Consider the following 25,754-nt stretch of genomic DNA (forward strand, 5'->3'; position numbering starts at 1 on the left):
GTACTGTAAAGATAACTGTGGTTTCTAGAGTAATTTTTATTGTGACACCACCACTCTGTGTCTGTCTTAAAAGGTAAAAAGGATAAGCAGCGACCCAATACCTTTGCTCAAACAACACTCTTTGCTCAAAGACACCATGCTCTGGACTGAAGGTTGACTGAGTGTCATTTGTCATTGAGGCTTCCAGAATGTAGAGGTATCACAGTACCCGAATGACCATAATAAAAATAAAGGAAAGGACTTTCCTGTAGCTATGTGCAAGTAAATTATGCAGAAACATGCAACAAAATAGATTTTTCTTTATTCTTGTAATTGAGCACTCACAATATTTCCTTTTTGTACAAAAATGGCTGCAACTGTAACATAAAAAGCTGAAGAGCTACACAGAACATAGTATGATTATATCTCCTATAGCAGCTTCTTTCCTAATCCTCTTCCAAATCCCTCATATACAAAGATAAACTCTTGCAGTCCTGACATTAGGATTATTTTTGAAGTAAAACATAAGCTGTAATCTTTCTGAAGCTGCCTGCTGCTCAGAATTAGGGCTGAGTGTCTGAGCAGATCCATATTGCAGGGACCCACTGGGGCTCATCTTGTGCACGATGGACTGCAGACAGCAGCTGCGCAGATGCTTCTTGTAAGTTGTCATTCACAATCACTTGATCAAAGAACTGACCAAACTGAGCTTCCATTTTCTTAGCTGAATCTTCCATCTCCTGTAAATCTTCTTCCTACGAGACACAGAGTAAGTCTATAAAGCTTTAGTGTTGTGTAGAGAAACATACCTGCATGGCATCTGCAGAAGACCTTGGGCCATGTAAACAAGAGGTGAATAGATAGCGCCAGTGTACTTTATTTCATTTACAGTTTGCTATATTAAAGTACGCCTGCTACAGTCAAGTTCCAAGTCTCTGAAACGGAGCTGACTGCCACATCCTTCCCAAGGAGATACCTTGAGTCTCATTATGTTCCACAGAGCATCTACTGATGAGTGCTGGCAGAGGATGCTAGGGACTGGAAGGGAAATCGACTAACATTTGTGTTTTTATTCCACATTTTAGTTTATTTCCCCAGTGTTCATGTTTCTTTCTGCCATAGCAATTCATTTCCATGTACACTTATGGACTGAGGTGTCCAAAATTTTAAGATACTAAACTTGATTATGATGTGCATGGAAACAATTGTGACAATGCACTAAACATTGTAAATACAAGATATGCATTTCCTACAAGCAGGATTTGTGTTTTATCTAGAGAACTTACTATAGAATTGATATTGATACTGTCATTAAGCATATGTGAAATAACAATACATTCTTATAACTATATGAAAAAATATTTGATTAAATTACTGAATGAAGCACATTCCAGATACTTCAGTGAAAACAGTAAACATGTGTTGACTCAAATATTGTCACAAGGCAGTTAATTAAAACAAAAATATACAAAATAGCGCAAAATGCCTCAATGCCCTAGGTCGATCCCCCCCTCAATCCCCTTCCACTTCAAAGTAAATCTTGAGGGGGGAAAATCCCAACAAATCAATCAGAGAAAGATAAAAATAACTTAGATTTGATCCTAAAGACACAATAATCTTTTTTAAAGAGTTAACAGAATAACATAGTAGAATGCATGATGTTCTAAAAATAGAATCCCAGAATAAGCTGATTCTCTTGTATTCCCAAATCTCACCTTGAATTTCATGTTCACATAATAATCTGTAATGATCCTGGCATTTTTACGAGTCTGCCTCATGCAGCTTATGCTGGATGGCTTGATGAATATAATGTAGGGCTTTAATTCATGAGTCCGGGCTACTTGTATGCCCTGCAAATTGGAAGTAAAAAGAAGTTCTTGAGATTGAGTATTTCAAGTGTATTCATCCCAATTTTACTCCCATAAAAAGCCAATTATTTACAATGTGCTGTTATCTCCAGACCTAGCAGTAATCTTTTTCAGGAATACTTACTTTGAAATGACCTCATTAATAATCCCTGGACCAGACATTGTTAAGCAACTGTAGCATACCAATCACTTAATTCTGCTTGGTAACCTTATCAGGAGATGCTTTCAACTCTGGCGAGTGACTGGGCATTGTAATTAACAGATCCCTACATTCAACAACATTAAAGATGAATCTGAAATCTGTTTTTTTCACTGCTGGGGAGCTACCTTTGGAAAAAGTACACCTTTATTGCTCCATACTGGAAGAAAATATCCTACTTTCGGAAATTGTTGTGCTGTGTAACATTCTCTGATGCTAATAAGATTTTTAAACTACTGCAAAGCAGTGGAGAAAGCTAGGGAAAAAAAAAAAAGCCCAACATGTAAAGTTGGCCAAGCCACCAGATTGAAAATACAAGTATGCAAATCAGCAGTAATTCTCCCACCTCACAGCAGTTACTGAAGAGTAGCTATGTGCCATTACTTTATACCCTTCCCAAAATTTGTCCTTTAAACTCACACCCTAAAAAAAACCTGATGGTGGCACATGTGTTCAAATAGCAAGATTACATTTTTTCCCCCCTCTTCTCCCTCTTGTGTAGGAGAAGTGTAGCAGAATAAACCCAAGGACATTTTTAGATGCGAAATGAAGACTAAAGTGTGGCCTAATCTGCCCCTTATAGCAGTTTGAATTTTGAGTAGTACCTCACAGGTCATGTAACTTAACTTTTATTTCAAACAGTACAAACCACAGTAACCTAAGGCCTATGACTGGCTGACTATGCTGGCTCTGCATAATTAGAGGGAAGTCTCTAAAAGTTACTGAGTTATGATGTCTCTCTTTACATTCAGTTCGAAGAAATGCTGAAACCCAGGAGTCTACACAGCTCCTAAGTACTAAATATGCAAGTAATGCCGAGAAGTTTAGTAGGATTTTGCTGGACACAGCTTTAAGTCTTTTAGATATTTACAAACTAAGGCCTTTATTAGCCTTATCTTCATCAGCAAATTCAATGCAAAGATAGAAGGAAAAAAAGGTGAATAGTGTCTAAATGAAAAGATTAGCATGTTAAGTAGTTCTGAAAGTGTTATAGGTAATAAAAGTAATTAAGAAAAAAATGCAGAAGAATGTGAAGATTGCATTTGAAGGTTTTTTTGCAATGCCCAGCTTAGAAACATCTGGTAATCACCCTACTGTTTGAAACACCTCTTGCCAATATCTGCTAGGGCATACGTGGAAGCTGTGCAAGCTGCCCTTTCTCATATAGTCAACATTTGCAAACTGCGGTCCCTAGGTGAGTGGTAGTCTACACAGCAAGCACTGGCTGGAGGTTTTTGTAGAGCTGTTTGGTCATGTGTCCCAGCAGCTTACTCCCAGCTGTTAAGTTACTTGTGAAGAGAAGTAAATGCATGGTATAATTCCCTGCTTTTGCTTGATTACTTTAATAGTTGCTGCTTTTACCAAAGGGTTTTCAGAGATTGCTAACAGAAGGACAAAACTTTGAACTAACAGGACTTGGAGGAAGAAGAAATCCCATGCAACAGTCTCCACATGAAAGGATAATCCTTGCTTTAAGCAACTGTGAAAACTCATTTCTGTACCATTCCACCTGATAATGCAGCTGCTGACTTGGAAACAAATGAACTATACTGATCTGTACATACTTGTCACTGTAGTATTCCCACCCCACCAAGACCCAATGCAAAGAATAATCTATTATTAATAAGCACCATGACCTGAAGTGAAAAACAAGAGAAAGCAAGTAACACTGTTCCAATAGCTCAGGAATGTACAGAGAATTATTTTTCCTCCCAGGAGATATGAACTGTAGAGTCCCTGCCCCTTCAAAACTCACCTGTGGTTCTAAATCTATTACGCAGATCTTCCCTTCATCAAGGACTGTTCGCACTGCATCAATACTGGTACCATACAGGTACCCTTTGTATTCCCCGTATTCCAGCATTCTGCAACAGCGGTGAGGAAGAAGGAAAATGAAAGGGAACTTGAGTCTCAAAAGTTTCCATTTCAGGAACTGTAATCCAGTGATCAAGATTGAATGATCATAAAACATAGTGAACTCTGATGACCAACCTCCACCTTTGCTATTTCCCGCTACACTGGGCACAAAATCAGAACCATTACAGTTCAACATCTCCAAAGCATGCATTTTTTTACTTATCTTGTTGTACCAAATTATATGTTTAGAGGTTGTGATTCTAATGATAAAATGCTTGTCATTTATATAGTCTTCATAAATCAGAAGATCTCAAAGAACTTGCCAAACCTCAAGGAGTGTAGCTTTTAGTGCTGGGCTGGTCTGTCTTAGCAGAGGGATTATTGCTGCATAGAAAGGAGCAGAGACTTTTGAAAGTTTGGCCCTTACAATTCAGGTGCTGGAGATGTCATCGCTACAAAGGTTTTGCAATGGAGGTGTAGATCAGGAACAGGTCTGACTCACTGCTCAATTTTAGAACGCAGTTCAGTTTCCATAAGGGTTAAACTCATAACTTACAAGCACATCAAATGAGCTGAGGCCTGGAGGTCCCACTTTCCTTTAGAAAGGTTGACCAAAATGTATACCAAACATGCATAGTAAGTATGAGTGGAAGAGTAATGTAACTTGTCTCTCCTAGTTACCTGTGGCTATACACCATGTTTTCAAAAGTTTCCTTTGATACGTAGTGATATTCACGGCCATTCATTTCATAACTCTTCTGAACACGAGTGGTGTCTGAAAGAAGATATACACACACACAAAAAATTCAGCTGCAAGTAAATTCTTGTAATTTTATAAATTGAGACAACTTTCATGAAGGGCTGTAAATCAGTATTTTCCTAAGTAATAGAATGAGTTGTTTCCATTTGTTAATCCAGAGCAAAAGCCTTGTCTACTCTACTGGTTGCCCAGTGGCAAGTCCTTGAAAATTAGCAAAGCACACCTGTATTTCTTGGAATGCAGAGTGGTTTAATCTAAAATCTGTGACTCAAACCAATCAGGAACTGCTTTGGAACTGGTTGCACGACTGTTTTTACTCATCTGAGATAAAATTTATTCAAGTTCATTCTGAAACATCCCACAAGTCTTCCCACACTTGCACCTTCCCCATATCTGGGGTCTTAAACACAAAACAGTTCTGAATTTTCAATCAGCTTCAGATTCATACATTTTGTGTTTGGTTATCCAAATCACAAGAAGCAAATAAGCACAAGTAGAAACTATTTCAATTATTACGTCAGAAATTAAGCTGTGCAAGTCTCATCTGAGACTAGAAGGCTAATAAGAAAAGCTGCAAAGCCTATTAAACACCAACTTCTGTTGTCTTCATTCTCATATCTGATCATTTAAACACTGTGAACTTGCAATATCCCTAAGAAGCATTCTTCTTTTTAAATTTAAATCTAGGAAAAGCAAACATCAAGATGAAAATCATGCAGACAATCTACTGCTACATAAAGCTTCAAAGTTTTCAGGAGAACCTTCCAGGAGAAAGAGTGTGTTTTAAATGAACCTTTATAAAAGCAAATGACTCTGTCTTGCAGTAGAGCTGAAAAAACAGCCATGCAGCAAAGAGTGTATATGAATACACAAAGGCAAGAGGGAGGTACCTGACATTTCCTAATCACGTTTGAAGGGGGTAGTGAGGGAAAGAGGAAGAACATTACATACGAGGTACGGCACTTTGAAACTCTCGTGGGTTACTTGCGATAAGCCTTCGCCTTAGCTCATTCACACCAACTCCTGCAGGACCTGAAAAGTTGGAAAAGTAGGTGATATTACCGACAGAGGCACTTTTCACGTGCACGCCCCCCATTTTCTAACACATTGCACACACATAAATGAAATGTAAATAAGTTCCCCAAAAGTGTACCAGAAGTGACCAAAGCATCTTGATTGATTCAGGGTACAAATCATCTCCCAGCAATATAGTCATACCCAGGAGGCAACTCAGCAATACCATTTTAAAATTAAAAAAAAAAAAAAAAATCAAATACTTCCAGACTTAGAAAGGACAGTAGATTTGCCTTTACTCAGTTTGCTTTATGAGGATCACGGAACACTGCAGAACAACAGCTTCCTTCAGTCACTATCATTAAAGACTACATGATAGCCTGCAGCTCACTTCATACAGTATTTTCTATAGCAAGCATTATTAAAGGCATCTTTTTAGCTTTCCCTACTGCCCATGACTGAGATTTGTCTAGTCTGGAGTTTAAAACATTCTTCTTACCATTGCCATATCCATGCATTTAACACTGACTGTAGAACTGCCTCCATGTAAAGATGTTTTCTAGTAAGTTACAAATGTTTTCTCATCACTTTCTGTACCAGCCCCAGTTGAATATAAACCAGAACCATTTCCCTAATAAAATCCATTATCAATCAGCATTCATAACTGTATGGCTTCTTCTGAGAACTTTTTTTTTTTAAACATTTGCTATCTCAAGCAAAGAAGATGATACCTACATTAAACTTTAAAACCCGCAATGGGGTCAAATTACAATCACTCTTGAAATGCTGCTTTGAGAGCTACTTGCACAGTCTGCAACTGCTGCAGTCATCAGCAGGAAATCTCAGTGGATCAACCCATGACTGACTGTTTTCTCCCCTCTGTTCTAGCTTGTGAAATTTGCATGAGAAATTAACCTCTTACCCACTAGTATAATTAGTCTGTTCCGGTCTGCTGGGTGCCGCTGGTACCTAACCACCTCTTCATATGGAGCTGCAAGAGTGCTGTAACAGCTGCTGGGGCATCGAGCATAACATGACTGCTGGTTAGTCCGGGATTTCCTGCGACACAGGCGCATGCTTCTACGGAAACCAGCTGTAAGGGGCAAAGACATCAGAACTGGAAAATACACCTGAGATGCATGCAACTAGTGCTTTAGTCTAGAGTGTCTCTTTCTAAGCCACACAAGATACTGGCTTTTTGGAGGGTGAAAGTTAGTGATTTTCATTGCTGCACTTGGTATGTCAGTTTGGTAGAACCTCTGAGCATTAAAAGACAGCTAAAGAAGAGGTCAAATCTCACTGAAAGTCACCTGAAAATTATCCTAGAATTAAAGACCCCCAAAAGATCCCCAAAACAGGCCAAAGGTTGAGTTTCTGGCCACATAAAGCATCATTAGAGAACAGGTCAACTGTTTTTTGATAGTGTAGCTGGTTCACTCTCCTGAAGCAAATCTGGAACATTTCTTCCAGCCTCCAGAATGAATCCAAATATTTTGAAGGTTACTGTCGTTTAGTATAGGTTTGTTGTTCCACCTTACCATCCAACTCTGAAAACCTCACTTTCAGGTCTACTTTTCTAATGAAAGTCCTCATGATTATTCTCAACTCAATGGATGACAGACAACAGAACAACATTAAGCTCTAGCAAAATTAATCACGAAGTAAGGGAAATCTAAACAGCCAGTCAATTTAAAATAGCGGTGGACAGGTCTCAGCAGAAACCTAACAGGAAGAGAGATTTAAATGGAGAGAACAAGTATTAGTAGGAGGAAAGCAACTTCTTGAAGTTTGGAAAACAGAGCAAGTAGAATTCAGTTCAGTAAGTCTTTAGGTGAAATAAAGAACAAAGCATTTTATTTAACTTCAGATAAGCATTTAATCTAGATCAAGCCTCAAACATCTTACTTATCTTTAATCATTGCGTACCAATAAAGACTCGTTGACCAAATTCACCAAATTCTTCCTCTTCTAGAATACGAAGAACAAATACTCATGAAATAAAAAAAGAACAGTGAAAGCTTAAGAGCTAGATGGCTAACAATTATTGCTGATCCTAAATGAAAAACAGTGTTGCAGTAAACATATGGAAGTACCATGCTTAATCTAATCTAAAAAAAGCACAATACTCCATAATATGAAATATTCAAATATTTCACATGACCAATTCAAAGGACCAATATTTCTGTAAGAGAAAATTAAACTTAGTCTTGGTATTTTCTAAATTAGATTTGAAACTCAAAATTTTGTTTCATTCCTAAGATAACTAGATGCCAGACAGTGTTTTGAAATATGTATAGCAAAAAAACCTCCACATAATTTAAGCTTTTCAGGTGAAACCTAGCTTACAAGAATTCTTTAGTTATAATATTACAAAAACCAACTGATCAGTAGCTCAAAATCAGACTTAAAAATTTATAACTCAGTTTCTGCCCAGTAGCATGCTTGGAAAATGCAACATGCATCTGCTTAGATCTTTCAGGCAGAATGAAGATCTGATTTTATTATGTCTTTTTAATCATCTTTGAATCAGTGATGTCTGTGCTGCAACATCCCAGATGAATCTGTTACCTCACAATTCTTTTTGTCCCATTCTCATGCTGTTGCTTGTGAAGGCTTATCAATTCAGGTGAGCCTTCTAAATCTCTACATGTATTTTTTTAAATGAAATCTCTCCTGTAAGGCTCAAAATATCAATTTCCCTGTAGATCAATGCTGTAGCAGCTTAGAAACTATAAGGGTGATTTGAAAACAAATAACTAAGGAAAAAAAGTGGTGTCAGCAGCATTTAGATTTCTCTTCAAAAAGGACTCCTGATTTTTCCCCTAGTCATGCAAGTAGTTATCCAAGCTGTGTATTCCTTTATTTAGGCCTTGTTAGAACAAGAATAAGATACAGAAGACATAGGTATATCTTTAAAGGTAGTAATTTTTCCAAGACGAGAACATTACTTACATTTGCAAAGCACAAAATGTATCATCTTTTAGCACTATATTCTTTGATTGACAATTATAAGCATGCAACTATCAAAACAAAATTAGATGCATCTCAGTTACTCTTCTTTCACATCTATACAGTCTTCGCTACTTGCACCTTTAAAACAGTTTTATTCCTACATTTCTGTATGTACTAACAACTTGTTTATAATTGTAAAAAAACTAGTTCAGAGTACTGTTCAGCTCACAGATGCCTATCTTCAGGTCTTTGAGCCATCATTCAAATCTTTGAGCATTTCTGCTTTATCTACCTTCTCTTCTGTGGTATGGAGTGCAGTATGGAATCCTACAGGGAACAAGCAATTCATCTACCAGGTATTGTAAGAGTGGTAGTTCCTGGTAATGCAATAAACACAAATAAATTCTAATAGATTACTGCTTACAGGAAACAGGGAGGAAAAAAGTTAGTGTTACCTTCTTTAAGCTCCTCTGCATGTTCAGGGAGAGACAGACATAATTATTTTTGAGAAGATAGTCTATACTAAGATTAAAAAAATCCAACTAGCATTTTCCAATGCATTTAGGAAATTTAGAAAGCAGGTACTGCAGGCTTTAAATTAAAATATGCCTTTTTGAGCATTAATTCTCAGTTCCCAAGGAAAGAGAGACTCAGCTACAGCATCTATGTCAGTATTGTACTTGCAAAATACATCACACAAATGTTCAACTACTGGTTAATGTAAAACGTAGGACAGCAAATATTTGCACCTTTAGTCCTGTGACTGTCTGGATACAGCAGAGAGCTGACTCAGCACTGAGTAGTGAATAGGATTTGCAAGAGTAGTCCCCAAGTGCAGTTATCAGAAACATCCTAGCCTGAAAATAAAAGACTGCCCTGTAGACCTGCTGGCTCTGTCTTAAAAGCTTTAGGCATTGCTTGAGAGGTGGAAGAGAACAAACCACCTGTGAGAAGAGGAGAAGATCCAACTGGCAAGTAGGAACCTTGTGGAGAAGAGCAAGTGTAAGGTGGAATGACATTTTCTCCACAAGATTACCAAATATCTCAAACAAGAAGTTTAGCAGTAGTTGATTTATTTTAGTGGGGAAATTATTTATTTTAGAAGACTTGAGTTTTGCAGTACTCTGAATATGCTGTAAATAGGTAGCTGTTCCCTAAAAAAAACCCGACCCCAAAACCAGCTTGGTTAAAAAAATTACTGATTGTGTGTCTTCTACATAAATCATTCATTTTATAAAAAGTATTTTTGTTTCTTGTATGCCAGCCATGCACACAATCAGGAATCCAGAACAACTCTCTTTACCACATCAACTGCTACAGGCACTGGGGATTCAGGCCTTTGTTACCCTGAAGTAATCCAATTATCTGCTGACATCAGTGCAGCCCCTGCTGTCACAGCTTGCACAAGTATAAGTGATTAAGATTTGATAAATAGATCTGGTACTGGTGCACCAGAAGACACACTCACACTTGTGGGATAACAGGACCTTACTACTAAGGTATCAGAGAACAAGAGGAAGACTTAAGGCAACAGAACTTTACATAATGGCTTTTCAAGTCGGAATGACTCCTGGAGCTAAAATGGCATTCTGGTCTTTGTCACCTGCTTGTTTTTAAGACACTTGTTCTGCTGCAAGAAGGGTGTCCAGAGACAAGCAATAGCAAGGAATTTGGGGTTAGGTCAGAGGAACTTACCGGACTCAAATGTTTCTTCATCTTGTTTAGTAATCCAGATAGCAAAGATATTAAAATAAATTCAAATTTTAATTCTTTTCCTCCTATAGAATTTCAGAATCAGAAATCAATTTTCCAGCTCCTATCAGTCTGTCTCACACATACTTTCCCCACTTCCATCTACACTGAGGTGGTAGAATACAGCTTGCCATGCTTGAATTAACTATCTGGTCTCTCTCCACCCAATCTTACAGGATCACGTCCCTCCATGAGGGCTTTCTGAATTACCTTGGGAGAAGGAAGAATGAGCTGTGCTGCTTTAGGGAGCAAGTCAAGCTTTAACAGTCTTCACGTGTACTATTTACATGTAAAAACCTATTCTTGCTCAGTGCGTAAAAAAGTATTCTCCTGAGATCAGTTTCTTACAATGAATTCTGTGGGTTCTCCAAGACTACAATCATCTGTGGCATTAAATCTACAACAGGCAAAAACTATGGTAACATTACAGCCACAGTCCAAAACCTGAATCAAAGAGGTTGGATCTCATTCAGATATTTTTGGGGTCGTCCCTCTTTTCAGCACAACACTTCACTGTACACCAGGACTGCAAACAGCTCATTTTAATACACTAACATAGGATGAGGTTTCCAGCGTGTGAAAAACAGAATTTTCTACCATTAAGTTCACTAGGAGAATAAGTGGTTTTATCTGGGAAACAAAATCAGGCTTTAACTAGCCACTACCTTGAAGCAAACAGAAGAATCTCGAGGGAATTCAATTACCTGTTTCCACACACTTCTCATCAATCTGCATGTCATCCTCTACAGATCAACACAAGGAAAAAAAATTCATCTGAATCAGAAAAACACTGGGGAGGAAAAACCCTTATAGATCTTACAAAATTAAACTCAGACATCAGAAAGAAAATATTTGAAGCTCAGATCAGCTTTAGACATCTTTAAGGATTTTAACACTTAACTCCAACTTACTGACATTCCCTGTCTTTAGTGAGCAAAAGGCTCAAACTAGTGCTCTGAAGGGCTTGTGGCAGAGAGGCAAACACGTCTAACTTGAATTCTCCTTTTGAAATAATCAAAGGTTTAACATAGCTGTCACTGTTTATCCTGTAAATATCTATTTATTAAATATTACCATGACAGAATAGAATTTTCCACTGACTCCCATCTCTCCTGTAGCTTTTTAAGTGTTTCTTTCCAATGTGATTCATTCAAAAAAAGTGTTTTCTTTGGTTGATTTTATTACTATTTTTACAAGGAAGAAAAGGAAAAGACCACATCAATTCATGTCCCTGAAATGCAAACTCATGGGCTCACAATACTGCACTGTTTGTGTGTTCTGTTCTTGCATGCCCCTCCCAATAGACCCAGCTGGAGCTATTTTCCAGTTACAGGGCAATTGTCAAAGTCATCTGTCAGCCATATTCTGCCCATACGTATCCTTTAAAGAAATACTCTCAGAGCTGCTCAGGTCAGCTGCTGAAGATGGAAGAGGAAAAGAGAAAGGAAAAAGTAGTCTTTCCTTCCTCAAAGCGACCCATCCAACTGTCAGATCCTTACCAGATAATGAATAGCTTAAGTTTCCACTTTAAGACAATGTAAGCTTCTACTATTTCAAGTGAAAAAAGACTTGATTTCAATTATGCTAAGCACACAAAATGCCAAGAACTTTGGTTTCTTTTGCATGTATTTACCAAACTGCCTAGTTTCTGACAACTTTTTTAAAAGCCTGTAAAACCACGTGCTATATTGATTCCAGGTACAGGAACGCAATGATGTCCAGATACAATCTCCTACCTTCTTCCACAGTGCTTACTGCCCACAGCATATCCATTGAAGCAGTTAAAATGCAATAAAATTATGGTGAAAGAAAGCCCCAGCTCTATTGAACAAAGCAACCAGTTTGAGAAGACTTCTAGGCAATGAAACACACTCAATCTGGGAGTTATCACAAGAGAAAAATTAATTTTATACTGGTATAAAGAATCATAGAAGAAAGTGGAGAAAGAAAACAGGAAGAACATTCTTTGGGAATAATTCCATGTTTACAGAAAATTATAGTTGGCAGAGGATAACATTTCTAGATTGTGACCACAAATAAACTCATGGGCAGCATATCTTATCTTACACCTCAAGGAAAAAAGTTCTTTCTCTCAATAGTTTTGATGACAAACTTTCTAAACATATTGCATGGCATCTTCCAGTGCAGAACTGTTATCTATGTCCCTGGAAAGCCAGGCTAGTACAATTGTCACCTCAGACTTATTCACACCCAATTGTCCTAGACCTTACAGACTTAAGGAGCTGAATTCGCAGCTTCTCTCACAGTCGGATCCCAAGTACACTGGAGACAATAACCTCCACCATCAGTACTCCAGGTACAACTACCATTAAGTATTTATTTTCCTGGGGATAGTTAACACACTTCTGAGGTTACAGTGTGGCTCCAGAAACAATGTCTTTGAATTAAACTGAATTGTATGAGCTTCTGTTTCAGTATCCCTGGAAATAGAGACAAGACCTTTCTTTCCTACTCTACCATTAAAATAACTTTTCACTCACACATTGATGATTTGAGACAGAGATGGGGCTGGAAAGGCTGAGACCACCAGAATTCTCGCTGCTTCCTACATAGAAATAAATTTATCACAGTTGAAGAAACAAAACAGTCCACAAGCACATTATGCTGCAGTCAAATTCACTGCTTTACGCATCAATCAGTACTGAGCTGACAGAAGACACCAAGAATGGAAAGATTACCAATGTTTTAGCTCACTGCTAAGTCCTGAAAGAAAGCCAACATACTATCAGAACTATTTAATGGCAATTTCCAAATCAGCAGCCCAGAATTATTTAGATTATTTTGAATTTATACATAAAGACAGGAAGATAAGCCATACTGTGGTACAGACTCCTGGAAGTAGGAGAGTGTGCTACTGCTATGGGTAGTAGTACTACTGCCTCTGTTACTAGACAGAGCTTCTGACTTGCAGCCATAATCACAACCTAGTTTGATTACAACTTTCATTATACAGGCCACAGCTAGGTGTAGATATAGTACAAATATAAGTTTATCATCTACAATCTGTGGCCTTATATTTTCCTGAGGGTAACACAGACGGGACATGTGGGTAGAGGATCAAACTGAAAAGTGTGCTGCAGCAGTTTAACTACTCCAGTTCTAAAAGCATGTAGTGTAAAAATAATGGGCTATTTATGCAGAAAATAACAGGCAAGGGATCCTTGTTCTTCCCTGAGCATGTATGTTTGTGGTGGTTTTTTTTTTTTTCTTTGCCTCTCTTTTAGTCTGTTCTTCTCAGTTTTGACGAAAAGTCAAAAAAAGAGGTCACTCATGCCTCACAGGACATCTTTAAATAAATACTGTTTCTTGATACAGCTATGCCCTTACACCATACACTTAGTATCCCACTCTTCACCCCTCCCTCTTTTTTTTTTTTTTTTTTTTTTTTAAATCTTAGACAATGGTCCTAAAACAGTGAGGGCCCTTAATTTCCACCCATGTTTCAGCTGCTACACTCCACTAGATGTCTTAGCAACTAGCACAGAGACTAGGCAACTGCTGCAAACTTCTTAGACGTCAGTTTAAGATGATATAGGTACTTTCAAAATCTTGTTCTCACATAGGTTCTCTTAAAGGAAGGAGAGCAAGAAGTCAGAGAACAGACAGCAGAAAGATGTTCATCAGATGTCACTCCAAATCACACTGCTGTATAACTTATGAAAATCTTAAATAGCAAAGTCTGAATAACTGGCTAATTTTTGAACTGGAAATCAGAAAAATTAAGACTTCTTTACCTTTTAAGAAGGTGATTTGAGGGTATTAGTCCAGCACAGGCACTGAGATCTGAAACTTTCCTGGCCTGCCACCAGAGAGCATCATTCTGGTCCACAATCTGGAGTATTTCACCCTTTTTAAAAGGCAAACCTGCATCAGCACATGGTATGGCAGGATCTTGCAAAGGCCAGTAATCTGCCATTGCTCGCACATAGAGCTGGTAAAGAAAATATACAAGAGTAAGTGGAAGCTGTGTTCAGAACAGATACATCATGAGCTTTATAATCACAGGGCCAGATATTGTTGCTACTTAAGTCAATTCAAGATGAAGTCAAGTTTTAAAAACAAATCAAGCCCCAAACACTATTTGTTCATTAAGGGAGAAAAAACCCCATCTCATGCATTGTGAGAAGAATTGACCTTCAACCTGTAGATCAATCTGAAAATGGCTTCATTACCTTTAACACAACTATATTTCAGCTTACTATCTTTACTGCTTCAGCAACAGCATACTGGTGTCAGCTGAGAGGTAGTCATAAAGACAAGTAATGCTTTAAGGACTGCAGTAAACTTCTAAGCAACACCATTTCTTTGTATCACACCATTAGACATTATTGGGGTAACTGTTTGCAGTAACAATCCGGAAAAAAGAATGTCTTACTGTTGTTTGGTTGCTGACAGGCCGATCAGAAACTGGAATTAATTTGAACATAATTGTCCCCTGAGACAGGGCCTAAATGATTAAAAAAGGATTAAAATATGACTGGTATCCAACACAAATAACCACACATCGGCAGCACAAACTTAACACAGCATGGCTTTGAGGTTACTGTAACGTCTGTATTACAAATAGAATCTAGGCATACAGTCAATATGACAATACTGTATTTTTTTCAAAAGGAAACTCAAGAATGAAACTTCAAAGTCTTGCTAAATATTTTTAATTCAATGACATCTATGTTTCATTATAAATAAATATAATTTAAACATTAATTCATACCAAACTTTTCTACTGAAATCTAATTTAAATTAGCAACAGGGTCTGATTAGACAAGTCATGTAAAGGGAGGAGGAAAAAAATATAAATATTTATGAATTAAGCATTCCAATAGCGTTTGCATTTCTTACACCTAGAATAATATATAATAGATAGAAAGGGAAATAATACATAGAAAGACTTGATACTGATTACAGGCGGAATAGCCACAATTAAGTTAATTTCTGTCCAGAGCAGGGGTTAGATTTAATTCTCATTTCATACATTCTGATTTCACGAGCAGTTGAGAACTTATCCACAGTAAGGAAACAATCTGAATTTTCTGTTAAAAAATTCAGACTTGAGAGAGAGCGTGCACACGTGTGTGGGGAAGAAAAAAAGGAACAGCATACAGTTACTCTTCAGGTACAAAGTAGAAAAAAGATTCAATACCAGAATATTAATAACTTGCTCAGGCTCAAGTCCCTCAACAGGAACTCCATTTACTTCCACCAGTTTGTCTCCAGCGTATAGCAACCCTACAGTGAAAACAAGGATGAAAGCAGCAGCAGAAGTTTTATCACAGCATGGATTATCTTGGGTAGGCGAGGCAGGGACACTCATATACCGCAGGTTTGGAAGTCAGCATTAAAAGTTTCCATACACCAGGTATGCAGGAAGAGATTTTGGATTTAGGCTGTATTGCCCCTGGATAGGGCTGCAGACTTCTGTGGGTCACAAGAAGCTTGCATGCTTCAGTTTTCTTATTTCCTCCCACCTCCCCCATACAACCTGTTTACAATCTATTGATGATTAGCCTTAAAAGTAGCAGAAACATTTTAATATAGCTTCATTTCCCAAAGTAATTTCTGAACCTATTCTAGCTAAACCCATTATATTAATAGGCCACGAGACTTGGAATCAGACCCTTAAAAATTCCTAGTGCAGTGGGGGCCTTGGAAATCCTCTCTGTTCTTTACAAAGTCTTCACAATATTGTTTACTTTTACATTTTCCTTCAGCTCAATTAAAACATTAATCAGACTAGGAACTTAATCAGCTATTGGCTATAGTCTGGGTTTTCTTCTCTATCCGAAGGCCAGAAAATACTAAGAGGAACTCTATTATAATGATTACAGTTCAAATTTATTTCTGATGTTTTACATTTTAGTTACATTACAGTTCCCAAGGAAGATTCAATTCTAGGATGACACATTCAATTCTAGGATGACAAAGTAATAACATTTCCAAGGAAACTCCTTGGAAGACTGCTTAGCAACTAGTGCTACCAAAGTAGCATTAGTAGACTAGTGGCAAGAAGTATTAGTACATATTCCTTAAAGCCCATTATTTTACAGAATCACAGACTACTGTTTTCCATTTCTCCATTAGGGAATGAGCTGCTGGTATTCATACTACACTGCAGTTTGGGATATTCCTGATCAATCTTATGACAGATTTATTCAGGTATTGGTGCTAAGAATACATAATGAAAACTGGATTTGTATGTCAACACAGTCTCAAACATAGCGCATTCATATGAAAATTAATGAAACCAGAATCAAAGTCACTGCAACATATCACTACTTACAGTGCTGTCCAACGTACACATCATCTTGCTCTAGAATGGAAGACTAATTGCAGAAGGTAAGCTGCTATCTTACTTCAAATATCTTATTTCAAGTTCAAGTTTTTGCATTACTTTGTTTCAAGTTACACGTACCGCTTCTGTCTGCTAGCCCACCATGGATCACACGAGCAACTGTTATGTCACCTGTTATCTCATGGCGTTTAATGGTGGCACCCTGGCAAATAAAAGCAAAGAAAAAACACGCTGATCACTGAAGAACCCATGTGACTTTCCTTTCACATCCCAAGTCTGATCTTCGCAATGACAAAAAGGCATTGAAAGATACAGCCTTTTTTAACACCACACGGATCTAGCGGTAACATAATAGTATTAGTACTAAGACCTTCAATGTCTTCAACTTCCATCATACTAAAATAACCTCATTGACTGACTGTAAGAAATCTTTTCTATATCAAATATTACAGCTATCTTTTCCTAAAACAGATTAGTTAAGCTATACAATGTTTTCCCGCTTATAAGCGCATATGATTCCTAAAGAACCTTTCAGAGTCTCTCCTCCCTTCCTTCATATTTTGGCCAAAGGAATAGCTCTCAATCCTATATCCATTTTTATTGTATGAGATAAAAACATCTGCCAAATGTCCAAACCCCAAGTGGACAAGGCACTGGACAACCTGCTCTAGCTGTACTTGCACTGAGCAGGGTCAGATGGTCTCCTAAGGCACTTTCCAACCTCAGCAATTCTTGTGACTCTGAAAACTGGACAAGAACCCACACAATCTCTGTGACATTCCTGGAAAGAAACCAATATGCATTATCAATACTTGTGTAAGTTAAAATAATTTGACAGACATCAGAAAGCTCCCTCACCAGAGGCTGGTTGTTTTTCACTAAGCAGACGATCCTCATAGCTTCCTCATTTTCAGGTATGTTGTCTGGCAGTGGCGGAAGGGTTGGTTCAAAATCTTTCTGAGCCACAGTATCATGAGCAGATAGCAAGGCCTGTTACAAACAAAAATAAGCAAACCAACCCATGAGCAAAGATCATACAACAGAACAGCTTTAAACAGTGACTGGTGAGAAAACAGAAATCAGTGAGTTCCTATGTGAACATAGATCCCTTTCACACATTGACATTTTCTTCTTTCCACTTGGAAATTCAAACTGTGAAATGAAGTTTTAAGAACAGTTCCTCTCTGTTCTGGAAAACTTAGAAAAGATGAAACATTTATACTTGGAACTCCAGGGTAAAGAATGTAGGGTTTGCTACTACAAGGAAAATTTGGGTTTATATGTCTGCATCAGCTGCTCAGAATTTAACTTTGAAAAAAACATCTCTCAAGCATAGCCCTTAAATAAAATGCAGCCCACTGCAGGTACTTCAAATACACAGTCCACATCTGATTTCACAACTAGGTTAGTTCATGACTAGGAAACTATGTCTCTTCTGGCCTCTTTGCCAATTCTTGCGAACAGCTGGCCATCTGTTTCCTTGCCCACTGCAGACAGCCCTACAAGCAAACTTTCTCTTTCCTTAAGCAGGACTTGCCTTTAAGTGTGGAGCTCGCAGTAGCTGTCTTAGCTCTTTGATCTCTCCAGACTGATGGGCTTCACGCAGTAACTCTACCACCTGATAAATGTAAGAGAGAAAGCAGAGAGACTGGTTCTGGTAGACAATTAGATTAGAAAGCTCTAAATTTAACTTAGAGAAATATGGTATAGTAAGAACGTTACGTCCCCCACATTATATGACTCAGAAGATATCCATGTGGTTTGCTCTAGAATTGGACAATATGACCACAGCTGCACAACACTCACTTTAATTTAGTTCAGGCACAGTGTCATGTGCTCTAAATTAGTTTTTTCTCTTGTGCCTCAACCAATTTCATCACTACTGTCAGTTTCTCCACTTAGTCATTAACTATCCCTCTAATTCAGAAATTTAAGAATTAATCAACTATTATGATTAGAAAAATCCAAAAAGATTTTCAATATCTTCAAGTCAGACTGCTTGATTGTAGCCATAACACTGAGCCACACAGTTATATGGGAAGAAAAATATATGGCCAGTAGTTACAACAATTTATGTGTTCATTACACTGGCCAGGGCTCATGCAGTCCAGTGATCACAGCTGTATGCACTTCTCATCCCCCTCTCTCAACACAGTAAGAGTTATCAAGTAGTTTGACAAACGTGTGAGGAGAGAATCTTTCAAGTTTATGTAATGTACTCAGACCTGACACACGAAACAAGTACCAGAACACTGTTTTCTGCAGTTAAGTTGCCTAATTTGGTATGAGTAAGTAAAGCAATGTACAATGTACACACAGTCTTACCTCATGAGTCAACGCACGTGCCTGCAGGGTGACAGGGACTGGTCTTTTTCCGAGGTAGTGTTGGAGGCATTCATAAATCTATTGCATACCATGGTAGACAAGACAATGCAATGATGATATGATCTGTTCACATAATTATATAGATACATACACAACACAAAGGACAATATTGCATTTCCAGGAATTTCTTAGTCCAACTAGAGCCAAAGAGCTTGCAATCTCAGTCTTTAATGTCTAATGCATCTGGAATTGATTCTGTAATTCATTGTCTTTCCTTATTAGCATCCAGCTAGTTATCCAGTTATGCTGTAGTTTTGAATTTTCCAATAGGAAAAGCTGATTACACAGAACAATAGCCTGGTAGTGTCAATTCTCTGACTCATAGCTTGCTTCCTTCCCCTAGTTGCAGGCCTGATTAACAAAGTAAATTTAACTTAAAACAATTTGCTGTATTTAAAATTACCTTAAGGACATTCTTATCCACCACAAGTTTTTCTTCTTTTAAATTTAAAAATTTTAAAAATCCATGTTAGAGGAAAAGCAGAATTTGTACAGAATTTGTCTCAGAGATACAATTCTGCGCAAGAGAAACACCAGCCAAAACTCCGTTCTATAACATAAAATCTTCACCTACGCATCAGATCAGCATGGACAAAACAAAAAACCCCGTAATTTCACAAGCTTCCATGCCAAAAAATGGATGCATAGCCATGCAGAGATATAAGAATAGAAAAGACAGCTGAGCAGTGCTGTGTTCAGCCTACGTCTCCATTTCCGTGGCTTTAATACAGACATGTAAATTAGAAGAGCTCTAATGTCTAGGACATTGTGAAAGAGAATACTTTTTTTTTTCTTTCTTTAAAGCAAAAGTGGTTTTATTCACCTTGACTGCTGATGTTAGGACTGCCGTTAGGACTATCACCACTTAGCGTAGATAAGCATTTATTGTCCTGATATGGCAAAATAAAGTACCTATCCCCTAGAGATTGTTCTCTAGGAAATCTCTGCCTTCACAGCTTAATATTACTTTACCTTTAAAAGTGCTTGCAGCCAGCGAGATCTGAGCAGGTCATATAACATGCCAACACCATTGACATCTCTTTTACAGAGCAAACTCAGTTCTTGTAGCACTAGAGTCAGAACATGAGATATACCTGAGCCCAAGAAACAGAAAAGTGCAAAACATTTCATTTCAAATAGAAGACCAACTAAAGCCCAACCCAGGCCTTTGAAAAGCACCTTTCCTCAGTTTATACTTCCAAGAAATGTACCCATTTCCTGTCTGCTTTGCTTGTTTCCTGCAGTCAACTGTTTCACAAGAGCTTTATTTTATTATGTTATTAACCAGCAGGATTATACCAATACTAGCGATTTTCAACTGTGAGAAAAACAGACAGGGAATCTCAGACATATCAATCTGGGTTCAAGCTCATACCTCCTGTGGAGGACAGGTAAACATAAAAAATTGCCTTGTTTGTTTTACAGGCTTTTCTTTTAGATGACCCAGTGTTTGGGCCAGGGACCATCTGTTTTTCTCCACTCTTGAGAAGTGCAGACATTTTGGGAGAATATCACTAATGAAAATGCAAATTCCTGCCAAATACATACTGGTGTCACAGACACCTACAACACATCCCATGAAAGCGGAAGAACCATTCTTACTATTAGAAGCAGCACTTGATCTGTTAGGAACAGTATTCTAATACAGCGGAAAACTGAAAAAATCCAGTGTCTTTCTAAAATCTCAAGGAGGCAGAAACTAAGAGGTGACAAACAGATAAGATGTTACACAAAGTCAGGCCTAGATGCAAACTGGAGTTTTGTGAGTGCATGGAATTTAATTTTACCTCAGAAATGACAATTCTGATATGTGAGACACTTCAAGAAACACAGTGTTTATAACAGTACTAATACAATACCATACCAGATGCTAGGAGTTACTAAGCTATCAGGGTTCTTAAAGAAACCATAAGAGTTGGACACATGACTCCCACTGAATGTCAAAGGAAAGTAAGTTCAACTCTTGTGTATTGAGTACTCACTACCACAGATAGTATCATCAGCTGCTATCGTCCAGTCACTGCAGCTAACCTAAACATGGAGGCTGCTCTTCACTTGTCTCCTGAGCACAATTTTTATAGCCATTGACAGTTAATTGTACCAGCTTCAGACTTTGATGTTTCCAACACTGATGTGAGATCTATCTTCAACTTTAGTTTCACTGAGGTATTTTCCTTATGCATGAATTTATACGGGTACTTGCCTGCTAAGTCCTCCCTGCAGATGGGACTTTTGCCTCAATCATCAGGCAGAATTATTGAGTATCCAAACGGGGCAAGTCTGGAAGCGTACCTCATTATCAAAAGAATCATCTGTTTCTGGAAAGCAGACCTCTAAGCACTTACAAAAATTATAAACTCAGTGAACCCTGATTGTGAGCCCCACAGGGAAATATCTCCCAAAGTACAGTTACCTTGAAAGGATTGTCTTCTACAGGAACTTCCTAGTGCCTAATAGAGCATTACCTTCGGTGGAGACGCTTTTTAAGATCTTTTCCTTGTTACTGGTTGCATCTTTTTGAGATGACTTGTATTAATTACCTCATAGGATGCTATCCCTACATCAAACTAGGCTCAAATAGACCAAGACATTCCATACAGAAGCACAAACTTTCAAACTACAGAGAATCACATCCTTAAGCAAAAAAACCCTCTTGCAGTTATTAGTAATTCTTGATACAACTGCAGAGACCTTTGACTTTATAAGTCAGAAACAAACACCAGGTGTTCTCTTCTGATGCTCTCTAAATTAACTGCATACCACCATTAAACATCAAGAATCATTCCAATTATTAAGTAGTAATACTTTTAGACATGTTCATCTCTCTCATGACTCAATGGAAGAAGAGTTACAGAGACCAAGGAATAAGACTTTTTGTCAGTTTTCTTTCTGTTTGAAGAAGTGATGCAAAAGTTATGTGTACCATTATCTTGACTGCAGACTGCTGGCACTTCCATCTTTTCCTTTATTCAAGGAGATTCCACCCGCTTCTTTGAGTACTGCATTCACATCAAGTAGGTTTCACAAAGATAGATGCTGAACTAGGGAAAAGAGTATCAGAATACTATCAGGTGTTTTAAGTTGATAAGAAAGCAGAAATTAAAATCAGGGGGGCAACCATTCATATTTCAAGTGCACAACAGGTTGCAAGCATGAGTCCCAGCTGTAAATTCAGTTACCCACCAGCATCCAAAGTGCAGAAAGATGAACCTCAACTGCAATATGACATTTTCCTTCCTTCATGGAATTGTCATTAGCTTGCTTCATTAAACCATCTAAAATAACAGCTATTTTATACATCTTCTGTTCCCCAGGTTTTTAAGTGTGCTATGGTGGAAAGTTATAATTTTTTTCCAAAAACTTTTAAAGCTTTTTTTACATAAATATAGCTTGGAAAATAATCATATTCAAGAACACATATCAGTAGCAAGAGAAATTACATGTAATAATATTAAAATGGAAAGACTCTGAATTTTCTACTGAATTTTCATTGAGCAAGGATATGATTTTGCAAAAAAGGGATTCCTGTTTCTATCACTGTTAGAATTTAAGGTTTTTGAAGCATTTCTTGCACAAAGATTTCATTTTTTCCTCTTTTCCTCACAGTGAATTAAACCACCAAAAACCTCAAACCCAAATAAAAACCCTTACACCTTACATTACCGATATGGTCATCTCTTAGGCAATTTATAATTGGTTGCTACTTTTATAGATAGAACCAAAGAAGTTATTTGCTAATATAAAATCTCCTCCTATATCATAATTCATTATAAAAAAATAGTATATACTACCTTTTTTTTTTTAAATTTTAAAATAGGGATTTTTAAGTAATGCATGTTAATTAATCTGTATCCATATTGCACTGAGCTTCTCGCGTATAAGAAATAAGCCTGCTAAAATTTTAAAATTCTAAAACGGAGGAAGCTCTCCAATCTGCTGCTAATAGGAAACAAGGCAGTACAAGATTACTTCAAAGAATTCTCAGAACTCTTCTTTCCAAACAAGTATGGAAATTCCCCAGGGAACACCGTATGGTGCATTTATACCCCAAAGCATCAGGAATCTATATACGAAAGCTCTGAAGCAATTCCAAATCTTCATTACATCCTAGTTGATCTAACTTCAAATCATATTTGATACAAGCGTGAACATATTGTCATGATTATCAATATTGTAAGATTACTCTTAAAGAGTTAAATATTTAAACTGGTCACGCAAGAGATGGTTCAGAGTATAAGTTAAAAAACATATAACATCAGCTGAGCACCTCAGCCAATAGTGAACCACAGGGTGACACTGTATGCACAGCGACTGCCTTACCAAATCCAGTTAAATATACAGTAGTTTATCTCCTGCATTAGTAAAACAAAATGGCAGCCATTTTCCTCTAGATTGTTCTGTAGACAGAAAACATCAAAGGTACAAGCAGGAAAAGTATTATCTTGATCTGCTTATAAAAGCAGAAGGCATTACTGTCACTTTTACTGCACTTCTTAATACTCATTTTTGAAACATTCCTCTCCTGTTAAGTCATAAAATTGCTTTCAAAAGGCAGCAGAAATTAGGAGAGCAAGAAAAAATCAGAAGTTATGAGATTATGATTCAAACATTTTATTACTGAGTACTGGTAATTCATTTCAAGTTACCTCTACAGGATACTCTGTGACACATCTTCCTGTAATTCTAATCCAAAGATTGCTTTTAAAATTATGATTTCTTCTTTCAAAGACTAACAAAAATATAGTTTGATCCTCCCCCAATACCCAATGCAACATTTCCATTTCAATGTTACATTATACTGCATAATAATTTTTCCACTGGGAACAACTGTTTTTTGTATTTTATGAATGTAACACTGAATCTTTCTACCATACATCCATTGGGAACTGGGTTTTGAGCTGCAATTACTTCATTTTTTTCCCCCCCAATAATCTGAGTTCTGTTCCTTTAAGAGTTTGCCTTCCCTTTGTTAAGCTTAGTTGATCTGCCTAATGATGGATTTAACAAAGCAGGCCATATAAATCCAGTCATGAATACCTGTTTCTTAATTACTGAAGACATCAGGAGTAGGACAGAAATCTTTATTGTGGGATGGTATAGACATGGAAAGAGGAATCGTGAAGTTGCAGAGTACATTCAGGACAGTGGCACTCCTGGTTTTCACTGAATAACAGCAATAAAAAAATACAAGTAATTCTCACCTTGGGTGATCTCTGCCCCCCCCCCCCCCTTTTTGCAAACTAAGTCTGTAGCTCCAGATTCAGTTGCAGAAGCATTTACAAAGAGATGGTACTCAATCTTTGAGTTCTGTCCTAAAATGAAACTTGTTCTGACAGCTTATGCCATAAACTATATTTCAGAAGCTTCATTTCCTATTATTATTATTACTAATTCTAAAGCTTCTATAGCTTTTAGAACTATATTTTTTTCAGATTTTTCAAGAACTAAAGACAGACCCTGCTGACATCTGTTCCACGTACAATGACTGTTTACTTTGCTTTATATAGTCTACGCGGACATCCAACAGCATGCTCCCAATTCAAAATCCTGATTACAGTTTTGTGGTAAAGGATGTTTGAAGACAGAAGAATACCGAACATGTCCAAATATTTCAGATGTACTATAAGGGAGCCAACTCCTGATCTGTATGTTATATTTCACATACAGATGGAAAAGTCCAGATTTAAAAATCTCCTCGCATAGATACCTCAAAAAAAATAACAAACAAACCCAGCACCCCTCCCCCAAAACAAAACACCCTAAACCAACCAACCAAAAAAACAACCCCTGAAAAACAACCTAACTTTTGTCCCTCAAAAAAGAATAAATGAGTAAAATCCCTGTTATAATATAGCTGGGCTTTCTAGGACAACTCCTCTCACCCTAGCTGAGTTTGTTTGGCCAACTCACCTCTACAAATAAATATATTCTGGTTGTCAGCTAGGATCAACTTTACTTATTACTATGTATCTGTTACCAGATGTATGATTTTATAGCAGTTGGTTCACTCAAAGCATATACAACTTTTATCCTTAAGAGCCACCCAGAAGGCCCTCAGCACATTGTACTAACACTACCTTCCCATTCATCAAAGCACAGTGACTCAGAATGGGAAAGTAAACCAAAGTAAGCGTGTCACTCTGTTGCTGTCAAAGAAAGAATATTCTGCAATCTTGTACTGAACAGTTACTTCATTTTTAAATACACCACTGAGAATGATCCTGCAAATAGAAACAAAGAATAACATTTCTGGAGATGCGAAAATACTTCTAATTCTGCTAAAATACTAACCAATATTGTTACCCCTTTAAAATACTCACAAGCTAATTTCCCCCCCCCCCCCCCCCCAAAGCCTTGTAGCTTCTGGTATCACTACTGCTTCCATAGAGAACAGATGCGGGATTAACCTGAGTGTGTTTAGAAGTTTTAGACACACTGTCTTGAAGGTTGACCTCAGATTTTCAAGAAAAACTGGTAAAGCTACTGAATGCTGACTGCTTGCCTTTTTGGGCAAAATCCTCAGGTATAGCTATCAGAGAGCTGATAGGGTTAATAATAAACAGAGTTAGTAACCTTTCCATCCACTGTTGCCTTTTTAAACTAGCAAGTTTATGCTTACGCTGACAGAAGCAGCATTTAAACATCAAAATCTGTCAAGTTCTTAGCAACACAGCT

At 37.5% G+C, this 25,754-nt stretch overlaps 1 protein-coding gene across 1 annotated transcript; it reads right to left on the reverse strand.

The window, feature by feature from the left end:
* Positions 1–277: 277 nt before the first annotated feature.
* MPP4 (MAGUK p55 scaffold protein 4) lies at positions 278–22,084 on the reverse strand. The gene is given in 21 exon segments (XM_075755775.1): positions 278–734; positions 1,695–1,829; positions 3,803–3,911; positions 4,585–4,678; positions 5,615–5,695; positions 6,600–6,770; positions 7,604–7,645; positions 9,085–9,099; positions 10,325–10,345; positions 11,086–11,124; positions 12,118–12,135; positions 12,883–12,947; positions 14,137–14,333; positions 14,778–14,849; positions 15,546–15,631; positions 16,815–16,896; positions 17,553–17,684; positions 18,232–18,312; positions 19,020–19,097; positions 20,052–20,173; positions 22,003–22,084. Coding segments are annotated over 21 exon segments (1,914 nt in total). The 3' UTR covers positions 278–542.
* Positions 22,085–25,754: the final 3,670 nt, after the last annotated feature.

This window comes from Balearica regulorum, chromosome 6 (genome assembly GCF_011004875.1).
Source record: "Balearica regulorum gibbericeps isolate bBalReg1 chromosome 6, bBalReg1.pri, whole genome shotgun sequence".
NCBI classification, from domain to species: Eukaryota; Metazoa; Chordata; class Aves; order Gruiformes; family Gruidae; genus Balearica; species Balearica regulorum.